This window comes from Bidens hawaiensis, unplaced genomic scaffold, assembly GCF_021521415.1.
Source record: "Bidens hawaiensis isolate Kalapana, Puna unplaced genomic scaffold, B.hawaiensis_p1.1 tig00018244_1, whole genome shotgun sequence".
Lineage (NCBI taxonomy): Eukaryota > Viridiplantae > Streptophyta > Magnoliopsida > Asterales > Asteraceae > Bidens > Bidens hawaiensis.
The window spans coordinates 316,616-336,960 of record NW_027492761.1 but is presented as its reverse complement, the minus strand read 5'-3'; the positions used below and the strand labels follow the sequence as shown (position 1 = coordinate 336,960).

Here is a 20,345-nt window from a genome sequence, read left to right as displayed (position 1 = left end):
TGTGATTATGCTTGATGTTAAGACATTGCATTCCATATATTGTTACGTGTTAGTAATGTATACGAAATCAACACACGTGTGTTTATGAATACTACACACACGTTTATATACACATGGCTTTACTACTTTGTCATGTTACATATATTTTTTTTGTGATGATTCTCACTTTTATCATATACCGTCTAACTACCTACGTATATTTTTACCAAATGCAGGAACACAATGAGAATCGTTTATCTAGAACCAAACAACACAACATACTAAGAGCCTGATGTACCAAATGAGTATATACCCGCACTAACCACGGCTTTTGAAAAAATAGAATCACGTTGTCGATATGCATGGGGCATGTGATAATAAAGCTGTTTTTTTATCCGTTTATGCACAATTAAACGAATACATGGAGTCATGACTTGTAGATACATGTTAGTATTAGTTAGATCACATCACCCATTCAACATTTCATGTTTGTATTATATATATTTATTGGTTGTTTTACTTGCATTTTATACATTGCATACGATCACTCCCTACTATATAACATTCGGCCAACATTACACATGTGTATTACATACATGTAATGTATGTTTGTATTGCGTGTATGTATTGTTGTTTGTTTACGTATGTGTATTTGTTGGTTTACCTGTATTTTAAACACTTTATATGTGCACTCTTAATATATAGCATATAGTCAACATTATATGTTTGTATTGCATATATGTAATGTATGTTTGCATTGCATATACGTATTACATGCATTCATGCACATATAATTACGAGTTTTAACCACAACAGCTGGCTTCAAACTTCATGCATCAATCAACACCACCATGTAAATATACTATAATATTCATATTCAAATTCCATCACATGTTCTAACAATCGATATTGAAATTCCATCATACATAGTAACAAGATAAAACTACTAAAAAGGCAACCGTTCAGCAGTACGTATATTCAATATAACTAAAATATGCATTAAAATACGTCATTTATGTACCATGTAAATGTGATACATCAACATTGCATATACGTGAAGCGTATATGTAATACATATATATTGTATATATGTGTGCATTTGTGTTGCATATACGTAGCGTGTAGTGCTGCATATATGCAATACATCAATATTGCATAACTTATACATGACATGTATATATTCTAAAGTGGTGTGCTCTTCGTCATCATTTTTCTCCTCATGCTCATCAAGCTTGTATCTTCGTCCGCTAGTGTCATTTGTTTCACTATCGTGACCTTTTGTGGCAATTCGCATATGTGAAATATATGTATTATCATTGATACGAACGTATGTAATCACAATATGCAACTATATATAATAAAATATTTAAAGCATACCATCCAAGTTGTTTTTTTGCACAGTTTTCCAAATCAACCTCGTCCTCATTGTCCAATAACTTCTCCTGTTTCACTTTCGCTTCTTGTTTCACCTATTGTTGTTTCATGTCTATATCACACATGCAATGCCAAAATATGAAATAATATATAGATATTTTTCAAAACATAGATGCAGCATTTATGAAGAAAAATTAAGATGATAATGGGTTATGATTCAAGTACCAAACACTGATTGCACAACTATATCAACTGTCAGATTTATTCAACATGTTTTACCATGAAGAATAAGTAGCTTAAATTCTTTCACAAAAATTATGCAACAATAATCGAGTGAGCATGTTATTACCACAATGAGCTCGTTTAGACATTTCATCAAACAGTTGGAGGGCATACCGAATCAAACAATAACTTAAGCATATATTGATCAATTAAGCACCAAAATTGAACAAGCATATATGTATAACTAAAATGAGTTCATTTACACATAGGCCTCATAACTAAACAAATACAGTTACATTAACATTACTACATTCAACGCCATATATATGCGATAAAACTAAAAATCTGCAATATTACATATATGTAATGAATCAACGCTACATGTACATGTATTACAACATAACTGTATGTATGCAATACAACAAACTGTATCTGCATGTAACAGACAAGTGCTGCGTATATGTAATACAATAGACCAGATGCGCATTTAATAGACAAGCACTGTGTGCATGTATACAATAAACTACATATGCGTATAATAGATAAGTCCTGCATATATGTAATATATTCGATTGTATATGCAGTTAATAGACGAGTGATGCATCAATTATAAGTGTTGTATATATGCAACGCAACATACTGCATATGTGTGTAATGGGTAAGTGTTACGTATATGTAATACAACATATTGCAGATGTACATAATATACAAGTGCTACATATATGTAATACAACAAACTTCATATTCATGTAATAGATAAGTGTTTCATATATGCAACACAACAAACTATATACGTAGGTAGTAGATTAGTGTTGCGTATATGTAATAGATAACTGTTGCACTCAATACAACAAACTATGTATGCACTCAATAAACAAGTGTTGCATATATGTAATACAATAGAACATGATGTTGGTGTAATACAACTAATCGATGTTGATAATGCGTAAAATTGACTAATATAACTAAATCAGTGACCTAATATTGTTCTTCTGATTTACGCTTGATTTTGCATCAAATTGAACCAATTGAAACCTTAGACATATAAAAAAAACAAAAAACAGGTACTGTCGAGCATGATATTGGTGTAATATGACTAATCGATCCTGATAATGCGTACGATTGACTAATACAACCGGTTAATTGATATGATCTTTTTATTTATGCTTGATTTTGCGTCTAACCGAACCAATTGAAACCCTAGACGCAGAAAAAACGCCAAACAGATCCCACAAAACATGATATTGTTGTGGTATGACTAATCGATGTTGATAATGCATAAAATTGACTAATATGATCTGTTACCTGATAGTTTTCTACTGATTTATGCTTGATTTTGAATCAGATTGAGCCAATTCAAACCCTAGACACAATTTTGCAGACGAGCGATTTGAAATATTCCAGCAGGTGTTTAGGGCAGAGAGCAAACAATCGATCGAGGGATTGTTTAGACGTTTTGTCAATTCCAATATTACCCTCCCTCATTAAAAACATCCTATCACTTTCTATTTTTCCCCTTCCTTTTTTTTAGCCCTTGATCTATTAAAATCAATGGTGTTAAGAGAAGTTTTCTAGTTTCCTCTTTAAGATGAGTTTTTTCTTGATCCCACCCATATATATATATATATATATATATATATATATATATATATATATATATATATATATATATATATATATTACTACAATCAAAGACTAGCACATTTATACGCGTAAAAAGAAAGATAAAGAATGCTAAAATTGAGGAGAAATCATGACTATAAATGAAGAATTTGATAGAATTGTTATTGTTTTTATTTGTAATCTCACATGAAAAGCATAAATAGGCAAAGACTTAAAACAAATACAAAATGATAAATGAGGAAAATATAATCAAAATCATCTTATTCTATGCTCTCCCTCAAGTTGGAGCATGGAGGTCACAAATGCCCAACTTGTCGAGTAGAAACCGCAACTGTCGAGCACCAAGAGCTTTCGTGAACAGGCCAACAATATGTTCTTTACTATCCAAGTGTAACTGCTCAATATCCTTCGACTCTACGCGTTCTCTGACGAAGTAGCAATCCATTTCGATATGCTTCGTGCATTCATGAAAAACTGGATTATTTGCTATGTGTTTAACAACTATATTATCACAAAATAATTGCGTCGGGTCGATTTGGGGAACATCCAGATGTTTCAAGAGCCATCGAACCCATAAAACTCCATTAACTGTCGATGCCATGGCCCCATATTCAGCTTCAGCAGAAGATCTGGATATAACAAACTTCCCTTTTGATTTCCAAGAAATAGGAGCCCCTCCTAGAAGCAAAACATAACCAGTTCGTGATCATCTTGTATCTTGACAACCAAGCCAGTCTGAATCAGTATACCCAATGAGATTTACCCCACCACTACTTGTGTAACATCCAACTTTTGTTAAATAATACGTAATAGAAAGTTTGTTATTAATTGTGTGTCGTTAAGTTAGTCGTGTGATAAGTATTTGGATAATATTGGGAGTAGGAATTGGGAATGGGTGGTGGAACCCATAAAACCCCCCCTCTATATATACCCAACTACTTCTTCCTTTCTTTTCTTTTCTCATCCAAACACACAAACACACACACACTCAAGAAACACACACATACTCTCTCTCTAGCACTCGGATTTAAAATCCAAGCCAAGGAAGGGTGGAATCTCGTGTTTAACATCGTCAAGAAACAAGAATCACGTCCGGATCTACGTATTGTCCAGATCTGAACTCGAACCCGAAGCAAAAAAAGATAGGTTTCGGTTTAAATGGTTATGTTTTATGGTTAGAATCGTCATGCAAACAGATATAATGATAGATCGGGTTGTAAAATGTAAGAAAAATATAAACTTGGTAAGTTATAACCTCTTGGGTGCACTTTGTGATAAAAAGGTGGTGTTTGGACTTTGACAGATGGGTTCAGGATCAGGTGCATGGGGTCAGAATGTGTCAAAAGTTGGGAAAGAGTAAAAAAAATTAGGTCCTGAGGAAGAGCCACAAAGTAAAATGGCTTTAAAGTGGTAAAAACGAAGAAAGGAAGGCATTTCGCTTCGCTCAGCCTTGAGAAGCGAAACAGGCATTTTGTTTCGCTTAGCCATGCGAAGCGAAACGCTCCCATGCGAAGCGAAACAGTTCCATGCGAAGCGAAAAAGCATGCGAAGCGAAATTCCATGCATGCGAGGCGAAATTCTTCATTTTCTACCCCTTGGACCCTGCTAGGGGCTGCCGCCCATAGACCCCCGTTAGTTAAGGGTTTCATAAATTTAGATGTAGGAAGTAGTGGTAATAGATAATTGACACGCGTAATGTATTGTACAGTTAGCCGTGCACAACTAAAGAAGGGAATTACCATTAACGGCGAGAGAAATCGACTCCAGGTGAGTTCTTGCCCCATTTCTCTTTGAAATGTTTTCGGGGCTGTGTGCATACTCCTATGTGATAGTTAATACATTTACTTAATTGATAAGTGTATGATACGTGTATGACTATGTATTGGATGTTATTACTATATAATGATAGTATGAATGAGCATGTATATATATATATATTATATACCTGAGACAGGTAAAATATGCACGTATGATATATGTATTGTTATTCGAGGCAGTATGGACCAGACCCTCATAATATCTGTGATGTTAGGGACCAGACCCTTATAATATCTGTGATGTTAGGGACCAGACCCTTATAATATCTGTGATGATAGGGACCAGACCGTTCCAATATCTGTGATGTTTAATGTAGAATAGTTTATGGTATACCATAGGGTTTTATGAAAGAAAGTATGTAAGTATGTATGCATGTATATAAGATATATATGAAAGGAGTAATAGAAAACTAAGGTATGAATACGTATCTTCGGACGCGTATGAGTAAGGGTATGAATGTATTGTATGTAAATTGATTAACTAGAACTCACTCAGCGTAGCTGACTTTTAGTATGCACGCAGGCAAATAGGTTGAGGCAGCTGGCTTAAGGAAGGACACAGGGCATGGACTGAAGAGACTGACATCCATGATGAAGTGTTATGACTGTTTTAATTAATTATTTATGAAAAGACAATTTGTATGTTAAGACAAGAATGAATGTTTTGTAATGTGATGTTTGAAGTTTTAAATTATTCCGCGAAGTTTTTAATTTACTCTGATTTTAGAATTGTGCTTATGAGTAAATCTAACACCAAAGTAGGGTTACCGGGAACGGGTCCTTACAACTTGGAAGTAAAATACCTTGTCCAGGAGTGAACTTCAAGTATCCGAGAACTCTTATAGCTGCTTCCATATGATTATGTCGAGGATCAGCAACAAACTGAGTAAGAACGTTGACAGAATAAGTAACGTCGGGTCTAGTGGCTCGTAAATAGAGAAGCCGACCCACTAATCGTCTATACTTGCCAGCATCAACACACACTTCTTCATCGTCCCTACTAAGTTTGGTGTTCTGTTTCATAAGAAAAACACTTGGTTTACAACCCAACATACCACTCTTTTCCAAAATGTCCATCACATACTTTCGTTGGCTAAGGACAAGACCATCTTTTGTCCGTGCTACTTCGATTCATAGAAAATATTTCAGAACACCTAAGTCTTTGATGCTGAATTTGCTATCAAGAAAACTCTTTGTTTCTTCAATTTTCTTTGAGTTATTACCTGATGTAGGCTGTCGTGGTCTACTCAAAAACAATTAATTAAGGACTTAAATACCTATAACTAGTACGGGTAAGTAAGGTCGTCTTCACAGGGACTCAAGGAAAGTGCAAGTTTATTTAATTTATAACTAATTATTTAATCTAAGCGGACATACGATGTCAAGCGGTTTTTAGAAAAAGATTTAATTAAAACTAATGATTACTTAAAACGATTTGTAAACAATCTTAATTAAAAGTATTCATTCTAGGTTCGGGTTATGTGTTCCATACGTTAATCACAGATTCTCTCGTCTTTGGTGTTATAATAATTGCTAGTCCTATGGTTTGATTTATGATGACAAGCGATACTCCAACCGAATTGTTGACACAAATGAACCCGGACACCACAATTACCAATTCTATGTTTAGGATAATTAACTCAATGATAAGGTTTGATGATTATAGTTCAAGGACACAAGAGCCTAACCCTAAATGTTTATGAACAACCAAACAAACGTTACACAAATCAATAATCACAAACACAACCTTTAATCAACCAAATAACAAATTAAGTAAGAGAAATCATATAAATTCAATCAAGCTATAACCATTAAGCATTAGAATCTGATCAAAACAGTACTTCACACAAAACCTTAGCCTAGAACGAACACACACGATTAGCCGGCCATCGACATAATCGTTAAAGTACTTATCTTGATGAACATATAATCTTAGGACAAACCGGAAGCTTCGGACGGCTGAAAATCGTCCTAGAACACCTCTTCTGCCTCTTGAAGTCGTAATATCCGAAATAGGGTCGAAAAATCGTTTATATAGTGAAAACCCTAATTTTTGCCGACATTGAGCATCTTCGCGTATCGCGAAGTTGCATGTCCTGCATCTTCGCGATACGCGAAGATGCAACTGACGTCATATTCGAATTCCTCTCGTCGAGAAACATGAAATTCATATATTATGGATTCCGTAACTCATTTCTAGGCCAAGATATGCCCGTTTTACTAAAACACACTTTCTTGGTTACCCATGTTGTTCAGTTTTCACTTCGGCTTCATGTTTCTCATCCAATCCTTTCCCGAATCCTTCTTAACCATCCACATATGTTTCCCCATGCTTCCATCTTCTCGAGGCTTGCTTAATTTTCATCTGGATGGCTCTGAATTAGCTCGTTTAAGCTCCTTAACTTCCAATGTCCTGAAAACACATAACAACGCTTGAAGTACCAATGTTCATTCGATTATTTAACTAAAATTAACTAATTAATATATAAAATAAACTAAATTTTACCCAACCATCATTACCCACTATTATAACATCATCTACATAAATAAGAGCCACCATAAAGGAACTTGTTGTTTTAAATATGAAAAGTGAGTGATCGGGTTTTGATTGTTCAAAGCCAAACTTGTGCAAAGCAGAAGTAACCTTTTATTTCCTTCCCTTTGTCAAAACCTTGCGGGATTTTCTTGTAAATTTCTTCGTTCAAGGCACCATGCAAAAATACATTATTGACATCCAACTAATGAATTATCTAGTTCTTCTTTACTGCCATGGCCAAAAGTGTACGAACGATGACAAGTTTTGCCACCGGGGCAATGGTTTCATGGAAGTCAATTCCTTCCATTTGAGTGAAACCCTTTGCCACCAACCTTGCTTTGTATATTTCTATCTCCCCGTTTAGCTTGTATTTTAATTTGCACCCACTTTGAATCTATGACATGTTTTCCCTCAGGTAGATCCTCAAGGGTCCACGTGCCATTAGTTTCAAGGGCCTGTATTTCTTTCTTCATCGCCTCTCTCTAATTTTCATTCTAAACTGCTTGCTTAAATGTTTTTGGCTCATCATTTAAACTAATGGTCATCAAAAAAGCTTTATGTGAATTAGAAAATTTATTATAAGAAATAAAATTGGCAATAGGGTATACCGTCGAGCATTCTTGATTGGACTCAGGTGTAGCTTGATTGATAGACGATGGAAGATTCACAACATAATCATTGAGTCGAGCAGGATGAGTTCTAGTTCGTTTTTCCCTAGTGGGCTTTGCATGTTCTGTTTCTGTGTGGGTCGTTGGTTCTGTCACATTGGTCTGACCAATGTTTTCAGTTGCAGTGGGTTCTACCACTTGGTTTGACCTCTCATTTTGTGATAAATTGTCACTATTTGTATCATTTTGCATGAAAACATCACCTTCATGCATATTTTTGTTCATATCATTATTTTGGCTATGGGTTCTTTCTCGTTCTCTTCATGTATATTGCTCATGTTTTCGTGTGGACTTTGATCATCATAATACCATGGTGGAAACTCAAAAATTTTCGGTTATTCGTCTTCCTTTTGGTTAGTGTCTGAGTCATAAGGAAATGTGTTTCAACGAACCTCACATCTCTAGACACAATTATCTTGCCATTCTTTACATAAAAAATCTTGTAACCTTTGGTACCTCGTGGATAACCCAAAAATATTCCCTGTCTCCCCCGTTCTTCAAACTTGTCACCCCTCGTCTCAGTGTTATGATAATATGCAAGGCATCCAAAAACCTTTAAACTTTCGTAATCAGGTTTTTGTCCATAAATGATCTCGTAAGGGGTCTTGTTTTCTATGATTTCTGAAGGAAGTAGGTTTATAATGTAGGCTTCCGTCATGATGCATTCTCCCCAAAAATGTGTGGGCAATTTAGCTTCAAATTTTAAAACCCTTGCCGTTTCGAGTAGATGGCGGTGTTTCCGTTCCACCACTCCATTTTGTTGTGGGGTGTGTGGGCAGGTGGTCTCTAGAAGAATACCATGCTTGGTGTAAAAGTTGAGCATTCTGTTTGAGGTAAATTCACGTCCATTATTACTTCTAATTCTCTTAACAATATTATTAAACTGTGTATTAATCATTTTGTGAAAGCCAATTAAACAATCACTTGCTTCAGACTTGTGCTTTAAAAGGAACACCCACACAGACCGACTAAAATCATCAACTATGGTTAAAAAATAGTTGACACCTGTTAATGAAGGAGTTCTATACCTTCCCCAAATATCACAATGTAAAAGCTTGAAAAAATTTGGGTTTTTATTGAACTTATTGGAAAAGGTAATCTGATAATTTGGCCTTAGTGCAAGAATCACAAAACGTACCATTCGTTCCCAAAGAGTCATTTTTAACAACATCCAAAAGACAAAGTTTTCCATGTGAAGCATGTCCAAGACGCTTATGCCATAGATCACTAACTGTTGCCATTGCTTTTCTTGTACTTCCCACCATGCTCATCTGATAGAGTCCTTTCTTGCATTTACCTATCCCATTCAGCCTCCTCGAGTTCAAGGCATGCATAACACAAAATTCAGGGAAAAACATTACAGCACACTACAAGTTATTCGCTAAACGACTAACAGATAAGAGATTGCAAGTAAACGTTGGAACATGTAAAACATTCTTAATTCGTATTCCGTTGGGTAGGATGCATGACCCTCTATCTTCCACTGGAATAGATGAATTGTTGGGTATAGTGACAAGTAACTCACATGTGTTTTTCAGATCATTATCAAACCAATCAAGTCTGTGAGTTATATAATCAGTAGCACCCGAATCCACAATCCACTTGCTACTAGTGTCGAATTTACCTTGCATGTTGGCGATAGGTGGGACTTCGGTTTTAACCAAAACGCCTTTAGCAACAAAAATTTTAAGAGATTGTTGGTATTTCTTGTCATTTAAACAAGGAATAGGGCTATTCTCGACTTCGTTATGATACATATTTCCTACCGGTGTTTAGTATTGCCTGAGACAAAAGTGTCTTCAAGAGAATGGAACCTTAGTTCCCTTTAATGCCGTCAATTTTATGTTTGTCAGTTTTCGTTTCGAATGCCACGGGAAGTTTTTCAGGTTTGTGACCAAATCAGATCTACGGGTGTTCGAAAAGGAACGACGGTGACCTTGTGGTGATTGTGTGATGACGACGGCGACTGCTTTGTTTCTGATAGGAGTTTTATGGCGACAACAAACCGGTGGTTGTGCGACTTGTGCTCGAAGAGGTTTCAGATCTTGAAGTGACGGAAATAATAGGGGCCGATTGTGCGGCGGCCGGAGCTCTGGCGACGGCTGCCGCTGTGAGTTTAGGGTTAGATAGGCTCTAGCAGTGAGATACTCGCTTTAATACCATAAAGAATTTGATAGAATTGTTATTGTTTTTATTTGTAATCTCACATGAAAAGCATAAATAGGCAAAGACTTATAAACAAATACGAAATGATAAATAAGGAAAATATAATCAAAATCATCTCATTCTATATTAAATGATGGAATTTGGGTCTTGCGAGTCGCGGCTAGGCAGGGCAATACCTCTACCGAGCCGAAATGAAAAGGCCCATAAGCCCTAACTAGTTATTTGAATTTTTTTTTGTAGTTTTTAAATTTAATTTGGGCTCAATAGCTTAAATAGATTATGAATAAATTAAAAAAGTTTTGAACCCAATATAAATAAGATGATTAAGATCCATATGTATTCTATAAAGAAATTTTAAAATATATATATAAAAAAATTTTGGCCCTTGAAAATTATGGCCTTCATCCGGTTGTCCAACTCATACTACCCTAGAGCCAGCCCTGCAGCTAGGGCACGATCCAGTTTGTCAACATCTTTCTGTCTATTACTATAGGTGTGTAACTCTAATCTCCATACGTAACCAAATTATACCCTTTCAGTCCTATGCCTCGTTCATTCTTCTCTGAGTGGTCCAAGTAAAAGTTCGTTAGTTACTAGATCAAGTTCGTATTAACGAGAGACGTGACTCACAAACTCACAAATGTTTGTGACAAAGCGCCCTTGCTATAAGAACAAAGGAGAAGAATAGAAACCCTTACAACGTGTTCTCTAGGCAATCCCACAAAAGAATGATGATTTTAAAACCTTATATACACATTAATTTCATAACTAATCGCTATCAATAGAAAAAACTTATAATGATTGAAATTTAAAACCAACAAATTCTTTTTTACAAAATTTCAAGAAATGTACGGTTTTTATGCATCTAGGAATAACACCACACATTTTTGTATTCCTTTGTAAAACAAGCATTGATAGGAAATATCAAACAAATCGGTAACCATATATCTCCTGATCTCCGGTGAGAAATCCCTCACGATATTTAGCTCGCCCAACAATGTTAGCATGGGGAAAGGAAGAGAGGTTAAGGTTAGACAAGGAGAAGACTGAGAAGATGCTAGAACAAAGGGGTTTAATGTTGGAGATGAAGGCCAAAGAGATCAATCAAAAAATAGAGACTCAGAAATCTCTACAGACAGAAGCTGATCTTTTGTTTCGATTCAGATCTTTATGCAAAGTAAGTATGGTACATGAAATTGATTGTTTATTGAAAATTTTTGATTGATTATTAATTACTCGTGTTTGTTAACAGAGGATCCGACCATTGAGAGAGAATGAACGGCAAAATATTAAGAGACCATGATTTATATTCGTCGTCGCTGTGATTCTGTGTCTTATGACCATGATCGATTTTCTATGTTTTTATGGATTATGAATCGGAAGAAGACTGTTACGAGCGAATGACTTGTAATTTGAGCGTCGATGAGATGAAATTGAATGCATATTATTCATAGGTGTTTAAAGCAATTGAAACTGGCCCGGACGGCAATTTAAATAAAGTCAAAATGGTGAATTGATCAGTTAGGAAGTATTAAGTTCGAAAAAATCAGTTGTACATATGAATAGGATTGTTCAAAAAGCTACCGACTCAAGGGTCGCTTAAAATCGGCTCGTTTTCTAAACAAGTCGAACCTGAGCCATGATAAGTTGGTTCGTTGACTCATTTTAAAGGCCATGATAAGCTGGCTCAAGCATTTTTATGAGCTTAGCTAGAGATCAGCATTTTAGCTTGCCTATTTGAACTTCGAGTCCCAATCCAACCTGGCTCGACTCGACTTATTCAAAGCCAAACTTAAAAGCATTTATTGACATTGATTAGTATGTTACAACAGCTAAATCTCAACTCTAATGTAACAAGCGTGGTTTATTTATTCATTATTGTACACACACAAGAATTTTGGATTATTTTGTTTATTATTTACATTGTATCAAGTTGCACGATTATATTGTTGTCCATTACGGTAGAATAATGCAAAACGCGAATAGTGTACCTCCAGGAGTAAAAGTCGGATCAAAAGCTCCAAGACTGAATTTGTAACCGTTTCTGACATACACACAACCATTGCTAATAGACATGCCACCATACACTGTGGCTCCTGTGTCATACGACTAAAAATTTCTCCAGTTGCAGCACTCATAGCATAAATAGGCCCAGTCCCATTAGTTGACCCAGCAAACACAACACCGTTGGCTAAACTCACTGGGCCACTTGCAGTCGCGTTACTAGGATTTTCTGTTGACCACAAGACATTCCCGGTTGCGGCATCTATCAACACCCATCCACCGCTAGTCGTCGTGATATTTGATGGTTTTAAAGTAAAATTACTACGAAGACTATTGGCGATGTTTGTATAAACCGCCTTTTCGTCCGTTGCCGAACCCCATGTACCTCCTCCACCTGCGCCCCCGGGTCCTGCTTCCTACAATAACCAATATTGCCCGGACTCAGCACGCATACATACATACATACCTTTTAATTTTACTACTAAATCTATACAATTGTCTAGTAAAGGACTGCAACATTTAACCTCATAAAAAGTAATATTTTACATACACACTATCACCAGACAAGAGGTACCTCTTAGTGTAAAAACGTATATAAAGCATTCACATTGCTTAATAAAGTTTATTTTTCAGTTTACGCATTAATGACTCGTCCCCTCCCAGATATTAGAATTGCGCATTTGCGATCCTCATTTTGGTTGTACATTGGTCGCAAATAGCTGATGCAGCTGCTTTGCGACCTAAATGAGTTTGTCGAATCCTGTTTTGTGACCGAAGTTTGACCACTTTTAGCAACCAAAATAACAGCCAAAATGTCTGCGACTGGTTATTTAGGACCGGTTGCGACCGCGCTTTTGTGACTAGGTTGCTACCACGCACAATTAAACAATAATTTTCACATTTTTTAATACGTCAGCTAATACTTTCATTACTTTAGAATAGTTTTGCCCCAAAACTACAAATTTGGCTAGGCAAATGTCAAATCGGTCGCAAAGTCTTTTGCGACAGAATTGCTACAGAAAAGTTACGTCACAAGTCATAACCTTTGTCCTAATAATATGCTTTGTGGCCTTTGATAGGGAAATGAGTTTGGACTTATTTAGCAATTGAATGAATCGCCCTTGATTTTGCGACTGATTTTGTGACGGTTTACTGGGAAGAATTTTGCTCAGTCGCAAATGGCGATGAAATTCAATCAATCGCAAACCTTCGTGATGGATTTTTGATCATTCGCTATTTTGTATTGGATTCCATTCGGTCGATAATACTCATAGCGTCGCTATTATTTGTAATTTGTGAATAAAAATGTTACCGTAGACCAAACAATGCTACCGTTGTCCCGATCCAAAGCCCAAGCAATACCGCTCTTTTGTACCAATGCCACGATGTCGTGCCTTTTTCCATGGTCATTAATGGTTAAAATCATCGGTGCTTCCCCAAAATCTGCATCCGGATTAGGGCCAGGGGGACACCCCGGCATAGAAAGATTATTACAAGCAAAAAACCAGACGTCATAACCGCCTAACTGTCTATACCAGTTGATGTGTCCCGAATCCAAATCAAGTGCTAGAACTGAATTGGAATGGTTATCGGGCTCGATGAACTTATCTTCTTCGGTTGGTGTTGTTTGGTTGTTTTGTGCTTCTTGGCACTGTGTGACATTTAATGGGGCGGAATATAAGTTTCCAGTTGCCATGTAGATTGCATTGCGGTTAATGTCAATGGATGGACTGCTACCCCATAAGGCAGCACCCGCGTATTCTTGGGTGCTACCGTTGTTATCCGGCAACATGTAGGTTTGCCACAAGATTTTGCCATTTGAAGCATTAACCTTGAAAAAACTCCCTCTAAAGGTACAGCATGCTTCAATGCTTGAGCTTTCTTCGGCTGAAGATGTTCCCACATAGAATGCTCTGCATACAATGATCACATCACTCTAATCATACTTATCCAATATAACTAGAATATACATTAAAACCATATTTTAAAAGGATTACTTATACGTTTTTGTTGATCTCACAGGAGTGTCCCCTCTTATTGGGCTTAGGGATAATGGGTTTGTAGCATGTCAGGCAGCATTCAAGGCGGCATCGGGCAAGGTTGTGAAACACGAGAAAGCCTGTTTGGAGAATCAACACGTGTTTATCCCCTTTGCCTTTGACACCTTTGGATTCTTAGTTCCAGATGCCGTGGACCTTCTGAACAAAGTTCAGAAAGTCGTGCATAGCAATTTATCGGCCCATAAGAACCAAAACTTTGTTTTTAGTAGGATTGGGTTTGCTATCAAAAGGGAGTTGCGGCGCAGCTTGTTGCCCGCTTACCTGCCACTTCATTGTAAATCGTTTGGTTGTTTATCAAAAAGTTGACGGTTAAAAAAATCCATAAACATAAAAGCGTCAACATATATTCAAGTTCACACAAGATTTCCATAAGTCAAATTTCACATCTTCTTTGAGAATTGTCATTCGTACAACAACAACATCAGTTGTACTGCCATAGTAGAATTTGGATTAGATATTCAAGTTCACACAAGATTTTGAATTATTCGTTCATTATTTAGATACATATATAATAGTTGAAACGTTGAATGATGATGATGTTGTGGGTTACTGGGGAATGCAAAAGGCGAATAGTGTATCCACGGGAGTATAATTAGGAATAAAAACTCCAAAATTGGTTTTGTAACCATTGCCAACGTACAGACAGCCATTGCTTATAGACATGCCACTGTACACGGTCGCTCCGGTGTCATACGACCATAAAACTTTTCCCGTTGCTGCACTCATTGCATAAATGGGCCCAGTCCCGTTGGTTGAGCCAGCAAACACAACACCGTTGGCTAAGCTCACGGGGCCACTTGCACTCACATTACCAGGATTTTCCACAGACCACAAGATATTCCCAGTTGCGGCATCCATCGACACCCATCCACCACTAGTTGTTGTGATATTTGACGGCTTCAGTGTAAAATTACTTCGCAAACTATTGGCTATGTTTGTGTAAACCGCCTTTCCATCCGTCGCTGAACCCCATGTACCTCCTCCACCTGGACCACCAGGTCCTGCTTCCTACAATAACCATTGTACAGACTCAGCACACATGCATACATACATACATACGGTAAGGGAATAGATATATTAGTTACTCCTAGCTAGATTTGCATAATTGTCCATTAAACAAACTCGAACCCTCAACTTCACGAAGACGGCCACCATTCATGTTACACACCTTGATACACATAGACCATAGGCCCATTGGTGGAAATAAATATACTTGTCAATACACATTGTTCCAGTTTTATTGTTTTTTCAGTTTGCACATTTATTTCCATAAATTAGCACAACATAGTGTTGTCGCCAAACTACTTAGTTGGTTAGACGATTGTTGACTCCGCCGCACTCATTTGTGATGGATTTGCTACGAGAAAGTTATGTCCCAAACTTTTTTTATCTAATCTTAGCGACATTTTTTTTTATAAAAGTAAGTTTGTGGCAAATTGGTTAGGGACTGAAAGAGTCGTCGCCAAATTGGCTGCTAACACCTTTTACAGGTTTGTGACAAAATCTTTGCAATTGAATTTCTCTATCGCAAAGTAAGAATGAATACAATCAGTTGTAAACTTTTGTGACGGAATTTTATCGGTCGCTAATTTTACAACCGTTGCAAAGCTAGTGACAGATTTGAAGGGGTTTTATCCCGTCGCTAATGCTCATAGCATCATTAACTTTATATTTTGTAATTAAGCTATCTAATTGAAATGTTGTGAAAGAAATGTTACCGTAGACCAAACAATGCTACCATTGTCCCGATCCAAAGCCCAAGCAATACCGCTCTTTTGCACCATGGCCATAATGTCATGCTTTTTACCATGATCCTTAACGGTTAAAATCATTGGTGCTTCCCCAAAATCTGCATCTGGATTAGGACCGGGTGGACACCCTGGCGTAGAAAGATTATTACAAGCAAAAAACCAGACGTCATAACCGCCTAACTGTCTATACCAGTTGATATGTCCCGAATCCAAATCAAGTGCTAGAACTGAATTGGAATGGTTATCCGGCTCTATGCACTTATCTTCTTCGGTTGGTGTTGTTTGGTTGTTTTGTGCTTCTTGGCATTGTGTGACATTTAACGGGGCAGAATACAAGTTTCCAGTGGCGATGTAGACAGCATTTCGGTGAATGTCGATGGACGGGCTGCTGCCCCATATGCCCGCACCGGAGTATTCATGTTTGCTACCGTTATTGTCCGGTAACATGTAGGTTTGCCACAAGATTTTACCATTTGAAGCATTTAACTTGAAGAAACTCCCTCTAAATGTACAACATGCTTCCAAGCTTGAACTTTCTTCGGCTGAAGATGTTCCTACGTAGAATGCTCTGTATACAATGATCATTCTATGTCATACTTGTCCAATATAACCAGAATATACATTAAAACCATATTTTAAAAGGATTACTTATACTTTAGTTGATTCAAGATTTATTGGATTTAATAGTTGAAATTAGCTTTAATCCAAACATTGACATCCAAAGTCATGGTTAACCGAATTCTTCAAACCATCATTTCTATAAACGAATTAACGAACCTTTAATAACCAAAACAAATTGTTTATAAAATCAAAAAAATCAAATTAACTTAAACAATATTTATATATTTTTTTATAAATGTTTATATGTTATATGTCACAGTTTTGTTATATACGGTTATAAATAACACAAAAAGAAAACCGGGCTTTCATTGACAAATGGCAAGTCTTTGAAAAGTACTGTTGGAAAATCTCCACGAATCACCGATGGAACACTTCTAAATTTAAATCAAATTGATATGTTGCCGGTGAGCGATAACGGTCGAAAAACCATCGGTGATTCTTCGGTGATAAGCTGTCAATTAATGTCTTCACCCTGCTTTTCCAGAGGTTTGATTCACAATGGCTTGCTTGGTAATTTTACATTTTCTAAAAATCATGACCCACTCCTAAGTACTTGACTTTTCAGGATGTTTAGATTATATTGTGTCCATGTCGAAGTACCCACGGACTTCCGTTGGTAATATTTTCTATATAAACCATCAAATTTTTTGTTGGATTAGGTGATTTAAAGAAAAAAAAGTGGTTTACTAGAATTTAAGTGGTTTTAGGTAATTTGCCATCTAAGATAACGGATTACCAGTACACATCAGCTTACTTTTCACGTGTCTCTCCACGTCATCCAGTTGTTCAACAAGTGTCGTCTACGTCAGCGGGGTCACGGGGTGTGACATGTGGAATCCGCTATTAGAGATAGCAGATTACACAAACTCCTTTTACCACCATCCGGAAACTCTTTTTTGCCAACCGGACACGTGTCACAACCCCAAAAAATCCTCCATCTCAAATAGCGGATTCCATATGTCACGCAACGCTGACGTGGATGACACTTGTTGAACAACTGGATGACATGGAGAGACACGCGGAAAGTAAGCTGATGTGTACTTGGTTAATAACTTAATATTTCTCGATTTAAACTCTAATTTAATTTTTTTTAATTTTAATTACGAAGTATTTCAAATTCCTAAAGTTACCGACGGATTACCGATAGTCCATATGTCGGAAGGTAGTTGTAGGATGGGGAAAATTCCATCTGTGATTTGTTGGGAAAAAAAAATACAACGTCCGGTAATCTATTTGAAATTTCGGTTCGTAATCTATCAAAAAGAGTATTACCCGTAAGCAATATACTGATGGCTCTTAACCGAGATTTCCGTTAGTGTTTATTTTCACTGACGAAATTGTGACGGAACCATCTGTTGATGAAAGTCCAATTTTCTTGGTAGCATATTAGTTGTTGGCTTATTTTTTTTAATAAACTAAATGAATTACTATTATTTATTTCATGCAATTGTATATTGGATTTATTAGTTGAATTTAGCTAGAACTAGTATTTATAACCGTGCGTTGCGGCGGGACTATTAAACTGCACTAAAAGCAAACGTAAAAACGTTAAACTTTGCATACACATTAGGAGGGGGGGGGGGGGGTCAACTTGCGCATGAAACGTAATACAAAAATTTATGATACTCTGGTGGTGCTCTATGTGATTTAGTCAAATTTTATAAAGTGAAAATTAAAACAAGTTTCAAAGTATATCTTTTATTGTTATGGAAACTAATTTTTTATACTTTTAATTACCTAATTTATTTAATCCAACAATATGTAAATAAAATGATTTGATATAATGATATTTTGATTAGCAAAAATAAATATTAAAGAATATTGCATTCAGTTTGTTTCTTGAAAGTTATGATGTATCTAGACGTGTTTGATGTATGCATGATAAGAGCGAGGGAATAATAACCATGTTGATAGCACGTGACTAAATCAAGTATAACTGCTTGTAACAATAATTATAGCATAGAGTACAACTATGTACTAAGAAAGCATAAAATGAAGTGAACAGAAACTACGTAAGGGAACTGAAATCTGAAAATTGTTATATATATAATTTGAGTATTTGGCCAATGGTATCCAAAGGGTATGGTTAATGGTTAACCGAATTAACCAATCAGTCGTTCCATAACGAATAAACCGAAATACTATAACCAATATGAACCCCAGTAACCAAAGACTAGCAATCAATAATTTTGGATAGGAAAAATAGAATAAAATAATTGATTATATAAATTATAAAACCCAGTTTGTTATCGTGATTGACTTTATATGTAGTTTAAAATTCAACTCGTGTAAATTGCAGTCAGTAGTCAACATCTCTTTGCTAGCAAACTTTGTCAACGTTGCACATTCTAAGAAAATTAAACTATATATAAAAGTTTAATATTTCTTATTATATTTAGAAAAATAAATCGATCTAAACGAACCAACAAGAAAGATACATATACCTTTTATGATAAGTTCCCGACATGGTGATAAGAGCTGCATAATGCGGATCAAGTTGTGTAGACCAGACGAGCTCACCGTTGCTAATGTTAAGCCCTAGAATATAAGCCGGCCCGTAAATCCCAATGATCAAAAGATCACGAGCAACAGTAGGGGTTGATCTTGACAAGGTCCAGTTAACTCCTTGCACAAGTCCTGTTGAGTTAAGCCCAGTTAACTGTCCAATATTCTGTTGCCATATGACCGACCCGTTCGATGCATCAAGCGCCTATATGTTCCCATTCCAACTTGGGAAATAGATGGTGTTTTTGTATATTGCTGGAGTCACGGTTATATCTTTCCCGGCTACAAACTTCCATTTCAGCCTAAGGTTAGCTACTGTTTTAGGACTGATCTTTGTTTCGTGATACGCGTATCTACGGTTGTGTAGATCTCCACAGTTATTCTTCCAGTCCGTACGCTACAAACATTAAACAAATGATGGTTACAATAGTAAAAACAATTGTTTTTGTTGTTTATATATAGTCTTTAGAATGAGATCAAAACACATATATACCTTAGCTGAGGTTTGGATAATGAGGAACAGACAAACCAAGATTGAGAAGTAGAGGCAATTGGGTGCCATGTAAATGGCAGGTTTGCTCCCCAAAGGAGACTTGCAATGCCTTTTGAATAAAACTTAATTCAGATTTGGAATTTAAATGATGCTTCTTGCTTATTAAACAAGTTCTATTATTTTAAAATATTTAAGATTAGTGTCAAGTGTGTACCTACCTCAGCTCACAGATGGTATTTATGATTGATCCTTAACAGTTAATAGTGTTACGAAATTAAGAGAATAATGATAATTAAGAGGGGGAAAAAACTAAGTTGACAAGCTAGCAATTTATAACACGACTCAATTATATAATATATTAAACAACTTAATGATTAGGATAAACAGGTGTGGATTATAAGCGACTAACACATCACTGACATGATTAAAAATGTGGCTAAATGAGTTCAACCTGTTTACCGTGTTTATAACACACATATATATTCAACTAATTAGGTTAATTAAATATGCTAATTAGGTTAATATT

General features: G+C 36.2%; 1 protein-coding gene and 1 pseudogene across 1 annotated transcript; both read right to left on the bottom strand.

Moving 5' to 3' along the window:
* Window positions 1-3,475: 3,475 nt before the first annotated feature.
* On the bottom strand, window positions 3,476-9,976 carry LOC143555679 (uncharacterized). Its single transcript, XM_077045192.1, has 5 exons — window positions 9,614-9,976; window positions 8,529-9,102; window positions 8,160-8,422; window positions 5,819-6,029; window positions 3,476-3,876 (listed from the first exon to the last, which is right to left on the bottom strand). Exons 1-5 carry the CDS (start codon window positions 9,974-9,976, stop codon window positions 3,476-3,478), a joined length of 1,812 nt encoding a protein of 603 aa, XP_076901307.1.
* A 2,337-nt stretch (window positions 9,977-12,313) lies between these two features.
* Window positions 12,314-19,888, bottom strand: LOC143555678 (uncharacterized; annotated as a pseudogene).
* Window positions 19,889-20,345: the final 457 nt, after the last annotated feature.